This window comes from Protomyctophum parallelum (genome assembly GCF_964188405.1).
Source record: "Protomyctophum parallelum genome assembly, chromosome: 16".
NCBI lineage: Eukaryota > Metazoa > Chordata > Actinopteri > Myctophiformes > Myctophidae > Protomyctophum > Protomyctophum parallelum.
The window spans coordinates 41,812,794-41,831,091 of record NC_139711.1 but is presented as its reverse complement, the minus strand read 5'-3'; the positions used below and the strand labels follow the sequence as shown (position 1 = coordinate 41,831,091).

At 46.2% G+C, this 18,298-nt stretch overlaps 1 protein-coding gene across 1 annotated transcript in view; it reads left to right on the top strand.

Moving 5' to 3' along the window:
* Positions 1-2,030: 2,030 nt before the first annotated feature.
* mapk9 (mitogen-activated protein kinase 9) overlaps positions 2,031-18,298 on the top strand; it is a 28,830-nt gene continuing 12,562 nt past the window's right edge. Inside the window, exons 1-4 of the mRNA XM_083786618.1 lie at positions 2,031-2,259; positions 12,326-12,460; positions 15,662-15,791; positions 16,946-17,004. Coding sequence (XP_083642744.1) covers positions 12,345-12,460; positions 15,662-15,791; positions 16,946-17,004 — 305 coding nt within the window. The 5' untranslated portion in view covers positions 2,031-2,259; positions 12,326-12,344. The remainder of the gene's footprint in view (positions 2,260-12,325; positions 12,461-15,661; positions 15,792-16,945; positions 17,005-18,298) is intronic.

Here is an 18,298-nt window from a genome sequence, read left to right as displayed (position 1 = left end):
TGGTGGCAAGTAGGAGCGAAATTAATTTACTCCCTTGTTTGTGCCGAATCTGGGTTGTACATGGTTTGTTGCACTCCCTCTGGTGTTGTGGGTGTGGACTTCGTTAACATTAAGGAAGTATCTAGACAGTTACATGGGTATCTTGGTGGTGTATCGAATCTTGTGGACCAGACCCATTGCAAGATGCTGTACTCTGTCGTCGACCCTAAACCATTCCAGCCTGTCAAAGTGGGCAGGAGTGAGGTGGGTTCTGGGGGTGAGGCCAAGTAGTAGCCTGACCAGTTTGTTTTGGGCCTTTAAAGGGCCTTTGAGGTGCTGTGGTACCAGGAGGTGCATGCATAGTTAAATAAACCTTGTACGAGGGCTCCTGTTAAGGTCTTCAAGGTGTTTTTGTTGACCAGTGAGGAGATCCTTGACTTTTTGTATTACGTTGGTGGCCATTTTATCACGGGAAAGATTGGCCTCCAGGATGGAACCTAGGTAGGTAATTTCATCTTTAAGTGTGATAACATTGTCACCAACTCTAACCAAGAAGCCATTTGCCTTGCTGAGATTACTATTAGATCCAAAGAGAATGGATTCAGTTTTTCACAGGTGTAAACTGTAAAGATAGTTTGTTATCAACGAGCCAGGTGCAGATTCTACCGAGTTCAGAGCTGAGGGCCTTTTCAACCTGCAGTTTGTTCCTGTCCGAGACTAGCAGTTCCGAGTCATCTGCGAACAGGAACAAGTTGCAGTCACAAGCTGATGTCATGTCGTTTACATACAGTATATATTAGGAACAGTAAAGGCCCTAGTATGCTTCCTTGAGGAACGCCACAGCTCACTGCCCAGCTAACATGTCCATCTGGGCCAAATTGGGTTTTGACATGGGCTATGGGCATGGGTTCCAAGTGGGCCGTGCACCCAGTTTTCACAAAGGGCCCGCCCGCCCGCCCCATATGGGCTTACGTGGGTTTCTAACTGGATCTTAGGTGGTATCCAAATGGGCCATTTTATTTCAGAACCATATGTGTGCGCCACCTGTGTTTGCCTATATGGGTTTGAACTGGGATCTGATTGGGCCTTAAGTGGGTACCAGCTGGGCGAATTATATGTGACCCATGTAGGCCACACTTGTGTCCGCCCTCATTGTCTTCCGTCCTGTTTCTGTTGTCACCTGCTGTCGATTGTTCATTCCTACGGATAGGATGCAGTGCGCCACATTGGCGGTGTTTCCAGTTTTCTGTAGTAGTTTCTTCAAGTGTTCAAATGTTATGACTGAAAATCACTCCTATACTATAGCGGCTCCAATGAAGTTCGACCATCTATATAAATTAATAATCTTTGATAGTACAGTATCCCACAACTGACACAGCTCTGGCTAGGCACCCCAGTCTGGTGGGGATATACTGTAGAGGGCCCTATCTTGCGCTGCTCATGCTATACCCAAGTTTAACTTGGGTATAGCATAGCCATATAGCTATTTAAAAATGTTTTTCAAAATAGTAAAATATGGCCATAATATTTGACTATTTTGAAAAACATTTTGAAATAGTTTAACTTGCTGATGTTGTGATCTTGTAGATCAGCTATTTTAACTATTTTAAAATGTTTTTTGAAAATAGTTAAACATGGCAATTTAAGCGTTTAGAGATAAGGGGCACGCAAGATATAACCCATGGGCTCTGAGGTTATACTGTAGCATGCTTTTGATTTACTGATTGATTGGAGAATTCAGTGTAGGCTAATATGATTTTTTTTGATGAAATTATTATGAAATTATTTGTATTATTATCATCATCATCATTATGATTATTATTATGATTATTATTATTATTAATAATAATAATAATAATAATGTTGTTATTATTATGATTATTATTATTATTAGCAGCCTATTAACGTTGTGCCCACAAGTTGGGGGGAAAAGTTTGAGCGAACGACAGAACGTTGCGCGATGTCGTCATGTGTAGAGCCGTCTCACCCCGTCTCCTCCTCCAGCCCTCCGCACCCCGTCCTGTCCATTCCAACCGTGCTGGACGCACTAGATCCAGGAAGCTCTGGCTTATTCTGCTCCTGCTCTCACTCTGACAGCCTTGGCCTTGGAGGTTGTGTGTGTTCTCCTAAACTTTATTGATTCTTGGCTCCACGCACCACCGATAGACTGAGACTGAGTGAGTGAGGGAAGGATACTTGTGGTGGCGTTTCATCCTGTGTTTTTCACCGATGCATGGGAGTGTCCTCTGGGACTGCAGGGAGCAGCAGCGACGGGAGAAGGTAAGGTGTTCCAGCCGAACTGAGAGACCCCCGGCTCCGGTCAGTCCGTCTCCCCGCGGCAGCCGGGGTCTCTCAGTTCGCCTGCCTGGTTGAGTCCTCCTCCAACCGCGAGGGTGTCTGTCGGTGCCGGGGCTGGGTGGCCAGAAAGAACTGATCTACAAGCTAAACAACCTAGCTAGAGATAACGTAGCGACGCGACACGTTTAGCTTGTAGATCTTTTTTTTTTGTGTGGCCAGAGACGTACAGAGAGTACGTCGTGCTTTCTTTGGAGTTCTGTTAAACAGTTACCGCATTGCCTTCCCTTCCGACAGACCGACAGTAGGAAAGGAAAAGAGGGAGTGTTGTATTAGTGTAGGGCACTGCAGGCCTCTCGGTGGTCCGTCAGGTTATAAATGTCAAATGAATGGTTTCTCTTTTAGACCGTTATGTCTTCTTGTCTAATGCGAAGTGGTTCGGTTTGTCTGGACCATGCCCCCCTAGATAGTCTAGCTCGCCATGCAACAACATGTCATCATAGACCCCGGTGAGACCGATGACTTCATCCCTGCGCGCGCGTGTGTGTGTGTGTGTGTGTGTGTGTGTGTGTGTGTGTGTGTGTGTGTGTGTGTGTGTGAGAGAGAGAGAGAGAGAGACACACAGCCATGCTGCATTTGGAGAAAAAATATATCACATTGTAATACTAATCAACAACAACAAACAACAAAAAAAGACTTGACATGACACTTTTACATTGCCATAGCCTCATCAATCAGTATGTTATTATCTTACACTGCAAAATATGCACAACCTTAATGCCATCTGCACACACATGTCATGTATGTACACACATTTGATCACTTCTTGTGCTACCTACCGGTATGTTTCAATCAGCTCTGGTCCATGGCGTTAAGGACTTCACCAGAGCTATGTTTCTAATGCACATTATTGCAACATCCTGTCATTATAGCCTGGATATGCACGGCTTGGGAAGCCGTGCATATCTAATTGTATAGTCTAGCTACTTACCTACTTGTAATTGCAATAAGAAGTTTTAGGACCTAAAATTTTGGTGATAAGGTGGTAAAACTACAATATGATGTCACGCCAAGTGACTTTTTGTGTGTTTTTACAAATACTAACCAGCAGGCATGGACACTTAAGGCTCATACATAGTCTGGATTTTCGGTGGTTAGGTGACCACCGAACTACAACATGACGTCATGAGCCCTTCTCTCTGTTTTTACTCGCCACCACTCAATGTTATTTCAGCTCCGGTGGTCACCTCACCACCGGAGCGGTGGTCACCTCACCACCGGAGCGGTGGTCACCTCACCACCGAGAATCCAGACTATGAATGAGCTTTAAGAGGATGCCCACCTGCCCCTAGCAGGAAAATAAAAGCAGGTAGAGTTTGCTTTCAGGTTGCCCAACGGGGCAAATGCTTGTTTGAGAGGGGACGCAATGTGCTGTTCACTGTTGTCACACTTAAAAATATAAGTGTGAACCCATAGTTATATTCATATAGCTATGTATAGATATTTGGCATACAAATTGAGGTATGACTATATGGTTATGGTTATTCAAATTTTACCTATCATTTTATAATGTACGATTCACTTTTTGGGCAAGTGGGCATGACTGTTAGGGTTAAAATGGTAACTCCACTTTAACTATTCTTCCTGGATTAGTGAGAAACCTCCATCAACCAAGACACCCAAAAGTATTCAACCAAAAGTATTTCTCTCTGGGAAAAGCAGAGAGGAAGAGACTCTGAACAGGAAACCGTGTAAAGCAATCAGATCTTTAGTAAAGTCTTCGGTTCAGGCTGTTGTTACAAGAAATGTCAAGCCAGTAGGAGAGAGAATTCTCCGTACTGTAAGTGTTCAGAACCCCGTTACATCATTTTGCACATACATTTATACTGGCAATCATATCATAGATACAGAATTCAGTTGTCACATTAGGTCGATATGTGGTAATCAGAGTACAGTGTCATGAGCGTCTGATTGTCTGAATCCTCTTTTTGACTTAATCACGTCCGTGATTAGGATTTCTGTTGTTTGACTCTTTATCTCAGGGGGTGAGAGGGTGTTTATATGCTCATCTTTAGAGCAAAGTTGTTTGTCAGGTCATGCGTCACATTTTTCCATCTGGAGTGGATGAGAGCTGATAATAGGATTAATATCATGCAAATATGGATATAACATCACTGGGTGACAGGGCAGTCCTGTACACCCAATACAAGGTCATTTTTAACATAGTAATAAGATGTGAACAAATACCAAAGAAAATATCCATCAATGACCTTTGAGCAAGTCGAACATGACCTGTACTTGCCCGACAGGCAAGTGCCTCTGAGACCTGATGCTGCATTCACATTGGCAGATGCAAAGATTCACAGCATATTTGTCGCTTTGTATCTTTGCATCTGAAGTTGTAGCCAGTTGAACTTATTTATACCTTTTTGTATCTTTTGCAGCAGCTACAAACGTCAGCTTTGCTTTGTAGCTTCACGTCGCTGACTTCCATTGAAAATGAATGGTATAGACTGTAGCTTTGTATCTGCATGTGTGAAGACATGACGTCGCGCGACATGGCCAAAGCATTTCCTGGGGGTCCCCAGCCTAAAAGGTTGAGAAGCCCTGACCTTAAAGCAGTGGTCCTGGTCCCCAAACCTTTTCATGTCGAGGACCCCCAAATTAGACACTTATTAGTCCCCACTGACCCCCATTTGATTTTTCAAAACTAGCAGACCTATACAAGCTCGTAGCGCGCCACTCAGTGGCCACTTGGTGGCGCGCTATGAGCTTGTAGATCTGCTATTTTTCAATAGCTAAAGCATAACATGATGCTAACACCAAAAGGGGTTCCCGCCCAAAATGGCTCTATGCACACTCCATTTTGGAAAGAACTTGGGCCACTTCCCTACTTCCTTATTTCCTTCACAGGTGTTTATTTACCGCTGATACTAATGAAGGCTCTGTTCCATTCCTGGTCAAACAGAGTCAGGGTGCTGCTGTTGTGCATGTTGGCTCTACACTGGAAACACTCTGCTACACCAGTGGGTCTCAAAGACCCCCTTTTCCACCGGTTGGTTCCCGATGGGAACCGGTTCAGTTCTTTGTGGTTCTTAGTCCATGAGCCAGAGCTCCTAAATTGGTGGGAAAAACTAGACATATATTAAATTGTTTATAGGATCAATACATGATAACCCTTCCACAGTAGTCGCTTTTTCATATTTTCAATTATTTTGCATATTTTCCTACATAATGCCTTATTTGCATATCGAATCATTTAAAATGTGTTATACAATGAGCCATTGTCTTTGTGTAAGTACTCTATTGGGGAAGTTTTAATGGTGATAACAATCTAATATAGGTATGGTTTTGCCCACTCAATACATAATTAACGTTCCAATTTTGGAACTCTGGCTCATGGACTAAGAACCAAAAAGAACTGAACCTGGTTGGAACCAACCGGTGGAAAAGGGGCCTCAAAGTGTCTGGCCGGGCAAGGCGCCGACGAGATACACGATTCCACGCCCCGTCCCCCCCGGGGGTGAATTGGCGAAGTCGGGGAGGCGCGCTTGTAAAGCTCAGCACAGGGTGCTGCTTGTACATGTTGGCTCGCTGTGCATATCGTTGGCTCACACTCTGCTACAACCAGTGGGTCTCAAAGCGTCCTTGAGTGGGTTCCAAATGGCCTCAAATTGTTCCATTTTTTTCGTACACTCTCAGAGTTATTATGGGGGTCCTTGAAATTAAAAAATTCACCCCCCCCCCTCTCTCTCTCTCTCTCTCTCTCTCTCTCTCTCTCTCATTAGAGACACAGCACCTACCCTCTCTCTGTTTCTGGCGCCCCCTACTGTTATAAATAAGTCACATACTCGTGCTCATAGTTACAGGTACACAGGTACACAGGTACACAGGTACACAGGTACACAGGTACACGGACATTGCAAGCTGGATGTAGGAGTGGTTGCACCACTCAAAAAGATTGAGAACCACTGCACACTTAAACGGAACGGAGGACGGAGTCTTATAAATTATAGTATCATCGGCAACACCTGTGAAGGAATTATAGCGGCCCCGGAAGTAGGAAGAGTCAACCCATTTTGGGGGCGGGAACCCCTTTTGGTGTTTTAAGCATTACGTTATACTTTAGCTATTGAAAAAATAGCAGATCTACAAGCTCATAGCGCGCCACCGAGTGGCGCGATACGAGCTTGTAGGTCTGCTATTTTAGCAAAAATCGTTAAAATGTGGCGCAAATCTTCGAATATATATTTCAGAGCGAACATTTTTAACTAAAATATTTGCTTCTGGGGGGGGGGGGGGGGGTTCACTATTTTTTTTAATCAACACACAGACGTAAAGGGTGTTGTTCAATACAATAGCACTGATTTATGCAAAAAAATATGGAGTTAGGTGGTTTCCTCCCAACAGCAATGATGTCTAATAATTAATCTAATAATTGTTGTTCAGTATATCTGACCGCTTGTATTGACCGATGACAGATATCTGACCGCTTGTATTGACCGATGACAGATATCTGACCGCTTGCATTGACCGATGAAACATTTGCCATGTTGTGTGCAGTAATATAGAACAGTGTGATGCGTTGCGATCATAGACTGTAAAAATAATATGGACATTAGAAGTCAGGAAGTCTCGATTTCCTTAGTGGCTTCACAAAATATCTGTCTGACTGCCCCCCCCCCCCTGATGGTTGCGATGCATCGATCGTACAATACAATCGAATCAATACCTGGTGAATCGTGAGGGAATTGAACTGTGAGGGGAAGTGAACACCTCTATATAGGGCTAATCACTGACTCACACAGAACAGAATGACAGAACCTCGACCACCACCACCACAGGCCCGTTCACAGAGGCTGTTGACTGGCGCTCGGCGAGGACACAGCCTGCTAGACGGAGGGGTGAACGAGGGCGTTCTAACTCGGCTCATCTTGATTCATAATGGGTTTAAATGAGAAGGCAAAGGGAGAGCAGCTTACCCTCCCTCCCGCCCTCCTTGTTCCAAATCAATACAGTTTCTTCAGAATGGCCAGTGGCGATTAAGGCTGCTCCCATTCCTCCCCAGTCTGTCTGTGTGTGTGTCAGTGTCAGTGGTGTGTGTCTGTGTGTGCGTGTCAGTGGTGTGTGTCTGTGTGCGTGTCAGTGGTGTGTGTGTGTGTGTGTGTGTGTGTGTGCTGCGTGTCAGTGGTGTGTGTGCTGCGTGTCAGTGGTGTGTCTGTGTGTGCGTGTCAGTGGTGTGTGTTTGTGTGCGTGTCAGTGGGGTGTGTCTGTGTGCGTGTCAGTGGGGTGTGTCTGTGTGCGTGTCAGTGGTGTGTGTCTGTGTGTCAGTGGCGAAGCCAGAGCGGCCGTCTAGGATGGGCCTGGCCAGGAGCGCACATGCACGCGTCCGCACGTGCACGGAAATGTTTGTCTGGATGGATATATTGTGTTGTTGGGAGGGGAATGGATGGATATATTGTGTTGTTGGGAGGGGAATGGAGGGATATATTGTGTTGTTGGGAGGGGAATGGATGGATATATTGTGTTGTTGGGAGGGGAATGGATGGATATATTGTGTTGTTGGGAGGGGAATGGATGGATATATTGTGTTGTTGGGAGGGGAATGGATGGATATATTGTGTTGTTGGGAGGGGAATGGATGGATATATTGTGTTGTTGGGAGGGGAATGGATGGATATATTGTGTTGTTGGGAGGGGAATGGATGGATATATTGTTTTGTTGGGAGGGGAATGGAGGGATATATTGTGTTGTTGGGAGGGGAATGGATGGATATATTGTGTTGTTGGGAGGGGAATGGATGGATATATTGTGTTGTTGGGAGGGGAATGGATGGATATATTGTGTTGTTGGGAGGGGAATGGATGGATATATTGTGTTGTTGGGAGGGGAATGGATGGATATATTGTGTTGTTGGGAGGGGAATGGATGGATATATTGTTTTGTTGGGAGGGGAATGGATGGATATATTGTGTTGTTGGGAGGGGAATGGATGGATATATTGTGTTGTTGGGAGGGGAATGGATGGATATATTGTGTTGTTGGGAGGGGAATGGATGGATAATATATTGTGTTGTTGGAAGGGGAATGGATGGATATATTGTTTTGTTGGGAGGGGAATGGATGGATATTGGCTAAGATGCTATGCATCCCTTTTGTTTCTCAACCAATGGTCCATTTACTACTAATACTTCCTATATGACCTTTTTCTTGACGGCTGACTTCCCAGTAACTGACAACATTATATCATCATACGCCTACATAATACCTTCCTACATACTAAATGCAAGGTCAAGGTCCACATGCAATACCTTCACGGAACCACCAGTGGTCCACGGTAGCCTGGTTAATAAACCAGACCGAATCAGCCGTTGGCAAAAATAAATTGCCTGCCAAGGAGACATTACAGATTTAGGTTCAGGTTGTGATTAATGTTCCCTTTCGCGCTCTCAAGAGAGAGAGAGAGAGAGAGAGAGTGTGTGTGTGTGTGTGTGTGTGTGTGTGTGTGTGTGTGTGTGTGTGTGTGTGTGTGTGTGTGTGTGTGTGTGTGTGTGTGTGTGTGTGTGTGTGTGTGTGTGTGTGTGTGTGTGTGTGTGTGTGTGTGTGTGTGTGTGGTTGTGGTTATTAACATATTGCTGCTACTCATTGTTTTAGTCATAAATACACTCTGCTGCTTGTGATCATTTCATCCAATTGGACTTTATATTACTTGGTGTCGTTGCCGTTGTAATTCCTTCTGCATCGTGACTGGACAGACATGTGTTTTATCATTGTATGTATATAACATCATGTTTTATCATTGTATATAACACGTATAAGCCTGAAAGGACGGAGGAATGAGAGGATGACGAAAAGAACAAAAGAATGACAAAGGAAGGGAAAGCTGGGGGGGGGGGGGTGGGGATAGAGGATGGAAGTGTACTAGAGAGGAGTAAAGATGCAGTGAGACGGCCAGCTGGGTGTGAGGAGAGGAGAGGAGAGGAGAGGAGAGGGGAGGGGAGGGGAGGGGAGGGGAGGGGAGAGGAGAGGAGAGGAGAGGAGAGGAGAGGAGAGGAGAGGAGAGGAGAGGAGAGGAGAGGAGAGGAGAGGCAGAGAGAGAACAGAGGAGGATGAAGGGTTCATTTTTCATCTGAGTCATCTGGTGTGGTCATCACCACCTCCTCTACCATTTTCCTCCACAGGCGTGTGTGCGTGTGACTGACTGTGTGTGTGTGTGTGTGTGTGTGTGTGTGTGTGTGTGTGTGCGGACTCTTTATACATGGCTGGGCAAAACATTAGGGTACTAGTATTGAATGTTACTTTGAACAATATTTGGCATTCAGAGAGTCTCATGATTGATCCAAGTTCAACCGGCAGCAATATAGAAAATAGAAGTGCTGCAGGGACCCTGGGGACCCCACTTTGAGAACCAATGCTTTGAGCACGCACTGAACACACACACACACACACACACACACACACACAGTCCCCTCTCCAGCTAGAGGAAGAGTTACAGCTATCCAGTTCCGACACTTAATAACACGGCCATTATCTCAGTGAGGCAGTATCTATCAGCATAAATTACCATGATCTGACTCACCTTGATGTATTCAGTGTGTGTAATGTATGCACGGCCACGCGTCAGCATCCACTTGATATATCATGCAATTATTTACCACGCGTTGAAAATGTACGCAGAATGTCAGTGACTGCGTGTGAGCGACTGGCTACATGCCACAGGGCGCTGCTCGGGAAGTCATGGCTGTGTGTGTGTGCGTGCGTGTGTGTGTGTGTGTGTCTGTGTGCGTGTGTTAAGCCATTGGTTCACAAAGTGGGGTCCGGGGCGGGGACCCCTAGGGGTCCTGGAGGGAGTTCCAGGGGGTCCCCAGCTAAATGATAGTTTGGAACCAAATGGACCCTTATGGGTCTGTGACTCTGAGAGTTGAATAAACATTGATTTTATAATATAAATTGGGGTCTCAGAGATAGAAATGCCATTAAATGGGAGTCACCTATGGTCATGGTCCTGTTGCTGCATGTCAAACAGGGGGTCCTTGAAATGAAAACAGCTGAAAAGAAAATCACTGCTAGAGCTGTTCAAATCTTCTCTTATGGGAGTCCCTGGCATATCTTTTTTTAATGGGGGTCCGCGGGCTAATGAGTGTCATTGTCGGTGTCCTTGACATGAAAAGGTTTGGGAACCACTGTGTTGAGCAGCAGAGTTTAGCCCAGCAGAGTTTAGACGAGAGCCGAGAGCGCTCTTACTTTCACAGCGTCTGTTCTTCACAGCGTACACAATGGACACGCACGGGGGAGAACACCGACAGCTGTGAGAGTGTGAGTGACCTCGGTTCCAACTTCCAGCCCACGTGCTTTCATCATCGGTGCCGCTAAATGAACAAACCAGGGGGCCACACAGCGTAATGTTGGAGCGACGGGTTACGCTAAATTTGCCCCCCATCAAATGGCGTTGAAATTTGAAAATGAAGGTATGGAACGTCGTACTGACAGATGGCACCCATATTAGGCACTACTGTTAAGTGTGAATAGACGTTGGCATTGAAGTGTGTGGGGCGCTGACGGTGTCTGTCAGCATTTAAACTTTTCTTTTAGAAGCTTGCTTCTTGTGCAACCGAATGTTTTCCTGAGAATGCACTGCCGGGGCTCGCGATGTGCTGTGACTTGTTGTGCTTAATTCTGCCGGTGTTATCGTCCTTGTAAAAAAAAACGTTGTGTTTCAAGTTCAACTGCAGTGCTGTCGATTTAATTTTATGGGTTCGATTAATTTGATTGATTGGACATTTTTATAACTGTTTATAGAATGGGTACATTTCAACAAAAGTGCAGGTCTATACAAAGAGGATAACACCAGAAAAACCACTACGTCTTGTTTACTTCAGGGTCCTCCATTTTCAATTCATTAGAACAATTTAAAGACGTACAAGTATACACTTCTATGCAAAAAAAGAAATACAGGGGCCAGTTTTGAATTGCAGCCGCCCGTATTAAGTGGTTTTGATTAAGGAGTTCAGGGATGCACATTTCTCTACGGCTGTTGGCATTGACCTTCTGCGGCTGCCTTGGCTGTTGATGGGGCGTTCCACATTTTTGTGGCATAGGAGCGAAATTAATTTAGTCCCATGTTTTGAGCCTAATCTGGGTTGCACGTGGTTTGTTGAACTACCCTCTGGTGTTGTGATTCTGCACGTTGTTGACATTAACCCATTCTGAACGGGCACCCATTTTGGTGTTGGCATCATGTTATGCTTTAGCTATTGAAAAACAGCAGATCTACAAGCTCGTAGCGCGCCACCGAGTGGCGCGCTACGAGCTTGTAGGTCTGCTATTTTTGAAAAATCGAAGAACGACTGACATTTTTAGAATCTGATCTCAGGTCAGAATGGGTTCATCAGACCGGTGTGTGTCCGGCGGAAACCTCGTATGAATCTGATCTCAGGTCAGAATGGGTTAAGGAAGTACTTTGACAATAAAGTGGGTATCTTTAGTGGTGTAGTGTATCGTGTACTGTAGACAAGGCCCGTTGCAAGTTGCTGTACTCTGTCGTCAAGTGATGCAAATAGCCTGCATCCTGCATCTTTAGACTCACTACATTGAAAAAGGATGCAATCATGTCACCACATGAACTCAGTACTGTACTGTACTCTAATGTCGTTGAAGTAGGACTCATAAAATGTCCCTGGATGGGACCCATCTAAAAGACCACCCCTGGGTCCCATTACATTAAACCATTTTGGGGCGGGAACCCCTTTTGGTGTTAGCATTATGTTATGCTTTAGCTATTGACAAAAATAGCAGATCTACAAGCTCATAGCGCGCCACTGAGTGGCGCGCTACGAGCTTGTAGGTCTGCTATTTTTGAAAAATCGAAGAACGACTGACATATTAACATAGCTTTTTCAGAAAACTGTCAGGATGTATAGAAGACATTTGTAGAATCTGATCTCAGGTCAGAATTTGTTTAAAAACCTCAATGCCAAACTATCATTCCAAACTGTCATGCAGACTTCACCCGTACATGTTGTGTTGTGTTGTGTTTCCACTGCCTTTCAGATCCTGACTTTGGGGCAGGATGAGTGAGGCGGAGGGTCAGTTCTACAGCGTCCAGGTGGGCGACTCCACCTTCACCGTGCTGAAGAGATACCAGCAGCTCCGCGCCATCGGCTCCGGGGCCCAAGGCATCGTCTGGTGAGTGTTACTGTTAAGGCTCATACATAGTCTGGACTTTCGGTGGTGGGGTGACCACCGAACTACAACATGACGTCACTGAGCCGCGGTGAAGAGCAAACCACCGCCACCACTCCAGCCCTTCTCTCTGTTTTTACTCACCACCGCTCAACGTTATTTCAGCTCCGGTGGTGAGGTGACCACCGGAGCGGTGGTCACCTCACCACCGAAAATCCAGACTACGAATAGGCCTTTACAGTACAAGTAGACACGAACATGAAAGGACATGAAATTCCTGGAAATATTTTGAAATTTGAAAAAAAAAAAACACTACTGGTAAAAGGTTTGGAATTTATCAAAGTTCCTGGAAAAAAAAGATTTCAGCTCAGTCGAGTGGGCGGCGTCTATGGGCTGGAAACCAGGCTAGGTCATGACAGAAACAATAGTATACAAGCGGCCGAAATGAGTTTTCTTCGACGGGTGGCTGGCATCTCCCTTAGAGATAGGGTGAGAAGTTCAGTGACCCGAGAGAGACTCGGAGTAGAGTCGCTGCTTCTCCGCCTGGAAAAGAGCCAGCTTAGGCTGGTTAGGATGCCTCTCGGGCATCTCCCCAGGGAGGTCCTCGAGGCATGTCGCACTGGGAGGAGACCCCAGGGCAGATACCAAGGCCTGGAAGGCCTGGAAACTGGGTTAAATATTCTGGAAAAGTTGTTGAAAAAAGGATATATACAGTACATGTTTGAGGAGAGCAATTCAGTGCTTCTGTTGTCACCGACTTCAAGGTCAATGCCAAGGCGCTTTACATTTTCTGACAAAATAGGCATTTATTCCGACATTTTACCAGACAGACTATGAGTCTTTGACCAGTTGGCCCAGCCAGGTACTTTTCTGTCAATCACGTTGTTCCACAAGTCCACACTGATTTAATTGTAGGAAGTTTCTTCCCAAAATCCCCCTGCATCCAAATGCTATCCGAGTGGCTAAAACCATTGTACTACTTGTGAATCTTATCGACTGTAGGTTTCTATGGGGTTTGAGTGCATGCTGCTGCAGTGCATCTGATGACATCACCGCATGCAGCGGGTACAGTATGTTATTGCCTGTTGTGCAACACCTCCAGGGGCTACACATAAACACTAGGAATTCATCCTATAGCCCAGCGTTATAACATGCAACCCTCGCTCAGCTTCTCCTTCTGTACATGAAGAAAGACCCTCCTTTTTTAAAAGATAAAACGCATAAACCAGAGCTAGCTATAGGATGTGGATCTATTTTCCTCCTCATTATCTTATCATGTCGCCCGGTTTCCTCTCCCCTCTCTCTCTGTCTGTCTCTCTGTCTCTCTGTCTGTCTGTCTGTCTGTCTGTCTGTCTGTCTGTCTGTCTGTCTCTCTGTCTGTCTGTCTGTCTGTCTGTCTGTCTGTCTGTCTGTCTGTCTGTGTCCCCGTTGCCTCTCCCCCCTCTCTGTCTGTCTGTCTGTCTGTCTGTCTGTCTGTCTGTCTGTCTGTCTGTCTGTCTGTCTGTCTGTCTGTCTGTCTGTCTGTCTGTCTGTCTGTCTGTCTGTCTGTCTGTCTGTCTGTCTGTCTGTCTGTCTGTCTGTCTGTCTGTCTGTCTGTCTGTCTGTCTGTCTGTCTGTCTGTCTGTCTGTCTGTCTGTCTGTCTGTCTGTCTGTCTGTCTGTCTCTCTCTCTGTCTGTCTGTCTGTGTGTGTCCCCGTGCCTCTCCCCCCTCTCTGTCTGTCTGTCTGTCTGTCTGTCTGTCTGTCTGTCTGTCTGTCTGTCTGTCTGTCTGTCTGTCTGTCTGTCTGTCTGTCTGTCTGTCTGTCTGTCTGTCTGTCTGTCTGTCTGTCTGTCTGTCTGTCTGTCTGTCTGTCTCTCTCTCTGTCTCTCTCTCTGTCTGTCTGTGTGTGTCCCCGTGCCTCTCCCCTCTCTCTGTCTGTCTGTCTGTCTGTCTCTCTGTCTGTCTGTGTCCTCATGCCTCTCCCCTCTCTCTGTCTGTCTGTCTGTCTGTCTGTCTGTCTGTCTGTCTGTGTCCTCATGCCTGTCCCCTCTCTGTCTGTCTGTCTGTGTCCTCATGCCTCTCCCCTCTGTCTGTCTGTCTGTCTGTCTGTCTGTCTGTCTGTCTGTCTGTCTGTCTGTCTGTCTGTCTGTCTGTCTGTCTGTCTGTCTGTCTGTCTGTCTGTCTGTCTGTCTGTCTGTCTGTCTGTCTGTCTGTCTGTCTGTCTGTCTGTCTGTCTGTCTGTCTGTCTGTCTGTCTGTCTGTCTGTCTGTCTGTCTGTCTGTCTGTCTGTCTGTCTGTCTGTCTGTCTGTCTGTCTGTCTGTCTGTCTGTCTGTCTGTCTGTCTGTCTGTCTGTCTGTCTGTCTGTCTGTCTGTCTGTCTGTCTGTCTGTCTGTCTGTCTGTCTGTCTGTCTGTCTGTCTGTCTGTCTGTCTGTCTGTCTGTCTGTCTGTCTGTCTGTCTGTCTGTCTGTCTGTCTGTCTGTCTGTCTGTCTGTCTGTCTGTCTGTCTGTCTGTCTGTCTGTCTGTCTGTCTGTCTGTCTGTCTGTCTGTCTGTCTGTCTGTCTGTCTGTCTGTCTGTCTGTCTGTCTGTCTGTCTGTCTGTCTGTCTGTCTGTCTGTCTGTCTGTCTGTCTGTCTGTCTGTCTGTCTGTCTGTCTGTCTGTCTGTCTGTCTGTCTGTCTGTCTGTCTGTCTGTCTGTCTGTCTGTCTGTCTGTCTGTCTGTCTGTCTGTCTGTCTGTCTGTCTGTCTGTCTGTCTGTCTGTCTGTCTGTCTGTCTGTCTGTCTGTCTGTCTGTCTGTCTGTCTGTCTGTCTGTCTGTCTGTCTGTCTGTCTGTCTGTCTGTCTGTCTGTCTGTCTGTCTGTCTGTCTGTCTGTCTGTCTGTCTGTCTGTCTGTCTGTCTGTCTGTCTGTCTGTCTGTCTGTCTGTCTGTCTGTCTGTCTGTCTGTCTGTCTGTCTGTCTGTCTGTCTGTCTGTCTGTCTGTCTGTCTGTCTGTCTGTCTGTCTGTCTGTCTGTCTGTCTGTCTGTCTGTCTGTCTGTCTGTCTGTCTGTCTGTCTGTCTGTCTGTCTGTCTGTCTGTCTGTCTGTGTCCCCGTGCCTCTCCCCTCTGTCTGTCTGTCTGTCTGTCTGTCTGTCTGTCTGTCTGTCTGTCTGTCTGTCTGTCTCTCTGTCTGTCTGTCTGTCTGTCTGTCTGTCTGTCTGTGTCCCCGTGCCCCTCCCCTCCAGTTCCGCTCTAGATTCCGTTCTAGGTATACCGGTGGCGGTGAAAAAGCTGTGTCGGCCATTTCAGAACCAGACGCATGCTAAGCGGGCCTACAGGGAGCTGGTGCTGCTCAAATGTGTCAACCACAAAAACGTAAGGAGCCTTTTCTGCTTGTTTAAGGCATTGGGAAACGTCGAATCATCGTAGCGGAGGCTTAAAACTTGTCATATTTGAAAGACAACTATCGTACACAGCCCAAAAAAAAAAGAGAAATCTCACATTTAAATATATATGGAAATGATTTATTGGGAATAGCCCCTTGAGATGAATCATCTCGTTTGCAAGGGGATCCAGAGATTACAAAATATCTAATTTCACTGAAAATAATCATTATTTAGTGTTAGAGAAAACCATGTTTGAGACTCCTACGAGACAAGAATGCATCACGTACAGTATGCTGCGTGGAAGCAGAGGCAACTTCCTGGATCTTACACAAATAAAAGCCTGAAACTGGACTGGAAAGACCAGTGTTTTTAATTAAGTGCAAATCTAGGGTCAGATTGACTGATTTCCTGATTTATTTTGAATCCCAAATCAGCAGCCAGGTTATTTAGTAAATTCACACTTTCTTTTGTGATATGGTGATAAATGTTGGGCCTTTTTGGAATTATTGATCCTACACCGTACAGAGGTTAAAAGTATCGTAACAAATATGATAATTTTCGTACATCTGGCAGCACTGAATACAAGACTTCAAGATAAGAAAGCAGATATGTGTCTCATCTCAATTACTTAGACAGACATTTGACAGTGAACGCAACCATAAGTCAAAAACAAACGTTACACAAGGTGATTCTGAAGACAATGTAGGGGACAATGACATACAGTAACAATCATAAAATAATTATCTCAATATCCTGGCCAACTTACTCCTTTTAGTCGTGAAAACAAAGGTTTATTAACCCATTTTGAGCGGGAACCCCTTTTGATGGTTACATACATTATGTTATTGAAAAATAGCAGACCTACAAGCTCATAGCGCGCCACCGAGTGGCGCGCTATGAGCTTGTAGGTCTGCTATTTTTCTCGGATTTAGCAGATTTAAATTTAGATTTAAATTTCGAGGTCAGGCCAAAATGGGTTAAAATAGACAAATGGATGGGGCTGATTTGAGGAAGGAGAGAGTTTCAGCTTGTCGCATTTCAAATATGATTTCCAGAACCCTGCAGGCCACTTCGCTTTCACCCCACAGTCTGCTGCCTCTCCGTCGTGGACTAATGGTCTGTCGCTCTCTCTGCCCCCCCCAGATCATCCGTCTCATCAATGTCTTCACGCCCCAGAAGTCTCTGGAAGAGTTCCAGGACCTGTGAGTAGCAGTAATGTGTCCCTGACTCCCTGTGAGTAGCAGTAATGTGTCCCTGTGACTCCCTGTGAGTAGCAGTAATGTGTCCCTGACTCCCTGTGAGTAGCAGTAATGTGTCCCTGACTCCCTGTGAGTAGCAGTAATGTGTCCCTGACTCCCTGTGAGTAGCAGTAATGTGTCCCTGACTCCCTGAGAGTAGCAGTAATGTGTCCCTGACTCCCTGTGAGTAGCAGTAATGTGTCCCTGACTCCCTGTGAGTAGCAGTAATGTGTCCCTGACTCCCTGTGAGTAGCAGTAATGTGTCCCTGACTCCCTGTGAGTAGCAGTAATGTGTCCCTGACTCCCTGTGAGTAGCAGTAATGTGTCCCTGACTCCCTGTGAGTAGCAGTAATGTGTCCCTGACTCCCTGTGAGTAGCAGTAATGTGTCCCTGACTCCCTGTGAGTAGCAGTAATGTGTCCCTGACTCCCTGTGAGTAGCAGTAATGTGTCTCTGACTCCCTGTGAGTAGCAGTAATGTGTCCCTGACTCCCTGTGAGTAGCAGTAATGTGTCCCTGACTCCCTGTGAGTAGCAGTAATGTGTCCCTGACTCCCTGTGAGTAGCAGTAATGTGACCCTGACTCCCTGTGAGTAGCAGTAATGTGTCCTGACTCCCTGTGAGTAGCAGTAATGTGTCCCTGACTCCCTGTGAGTAGCAGTAATGTGTCCCTGACTCCCTGTGAGTAGCAGTAATGTGTCCCTGACTCCCTGTGAGTAGCAGTAATGTGTCCCTGTGACTCCCTGTGAGTAGCAGTAATGTGTCCCTGACTCCCTGTGAGTAGCAGTAATGTGTCCCTGACTCCCTGTGAGTAGCAGTAATGTGTCCCTGACTCCCTGTGAGTAGCAGTAATGTGTCCCTGACTCCCTGTGAGTAGCAGTAATGTGTCCCTGACTCCCTGTGAGTAGCAGTAATGTGTCCCTGACTCCCTGTGAGTAGCAGTAATGTGTCCCTGACTCCCTGTGAGTAGCAGTAATGTGTCCCTGTGACTCCCTGTGAGTAGCAGTAATGTGTCCCTGACTCCCTGTGAGTAGCAGTAATGTGTCCCTGACTCCCTGTGAGTAGCAGTAATGTGTCCCTGACTCCCTGTGAGTAGCAGTAATGTGTCCCTGACTCCCTGTGAGTAGCAGTAATGTGTCCCTGACTCCCTGTGAGTAGCAGTAATGTGTCCCTGACTCCCTGTGAGTAGCAGTAATGTGTCCCTGACTCCCTGTGAGTAGCAGTAATGTGTCCCTGTCTCCCTGTGAGTAGCAGTAATGTG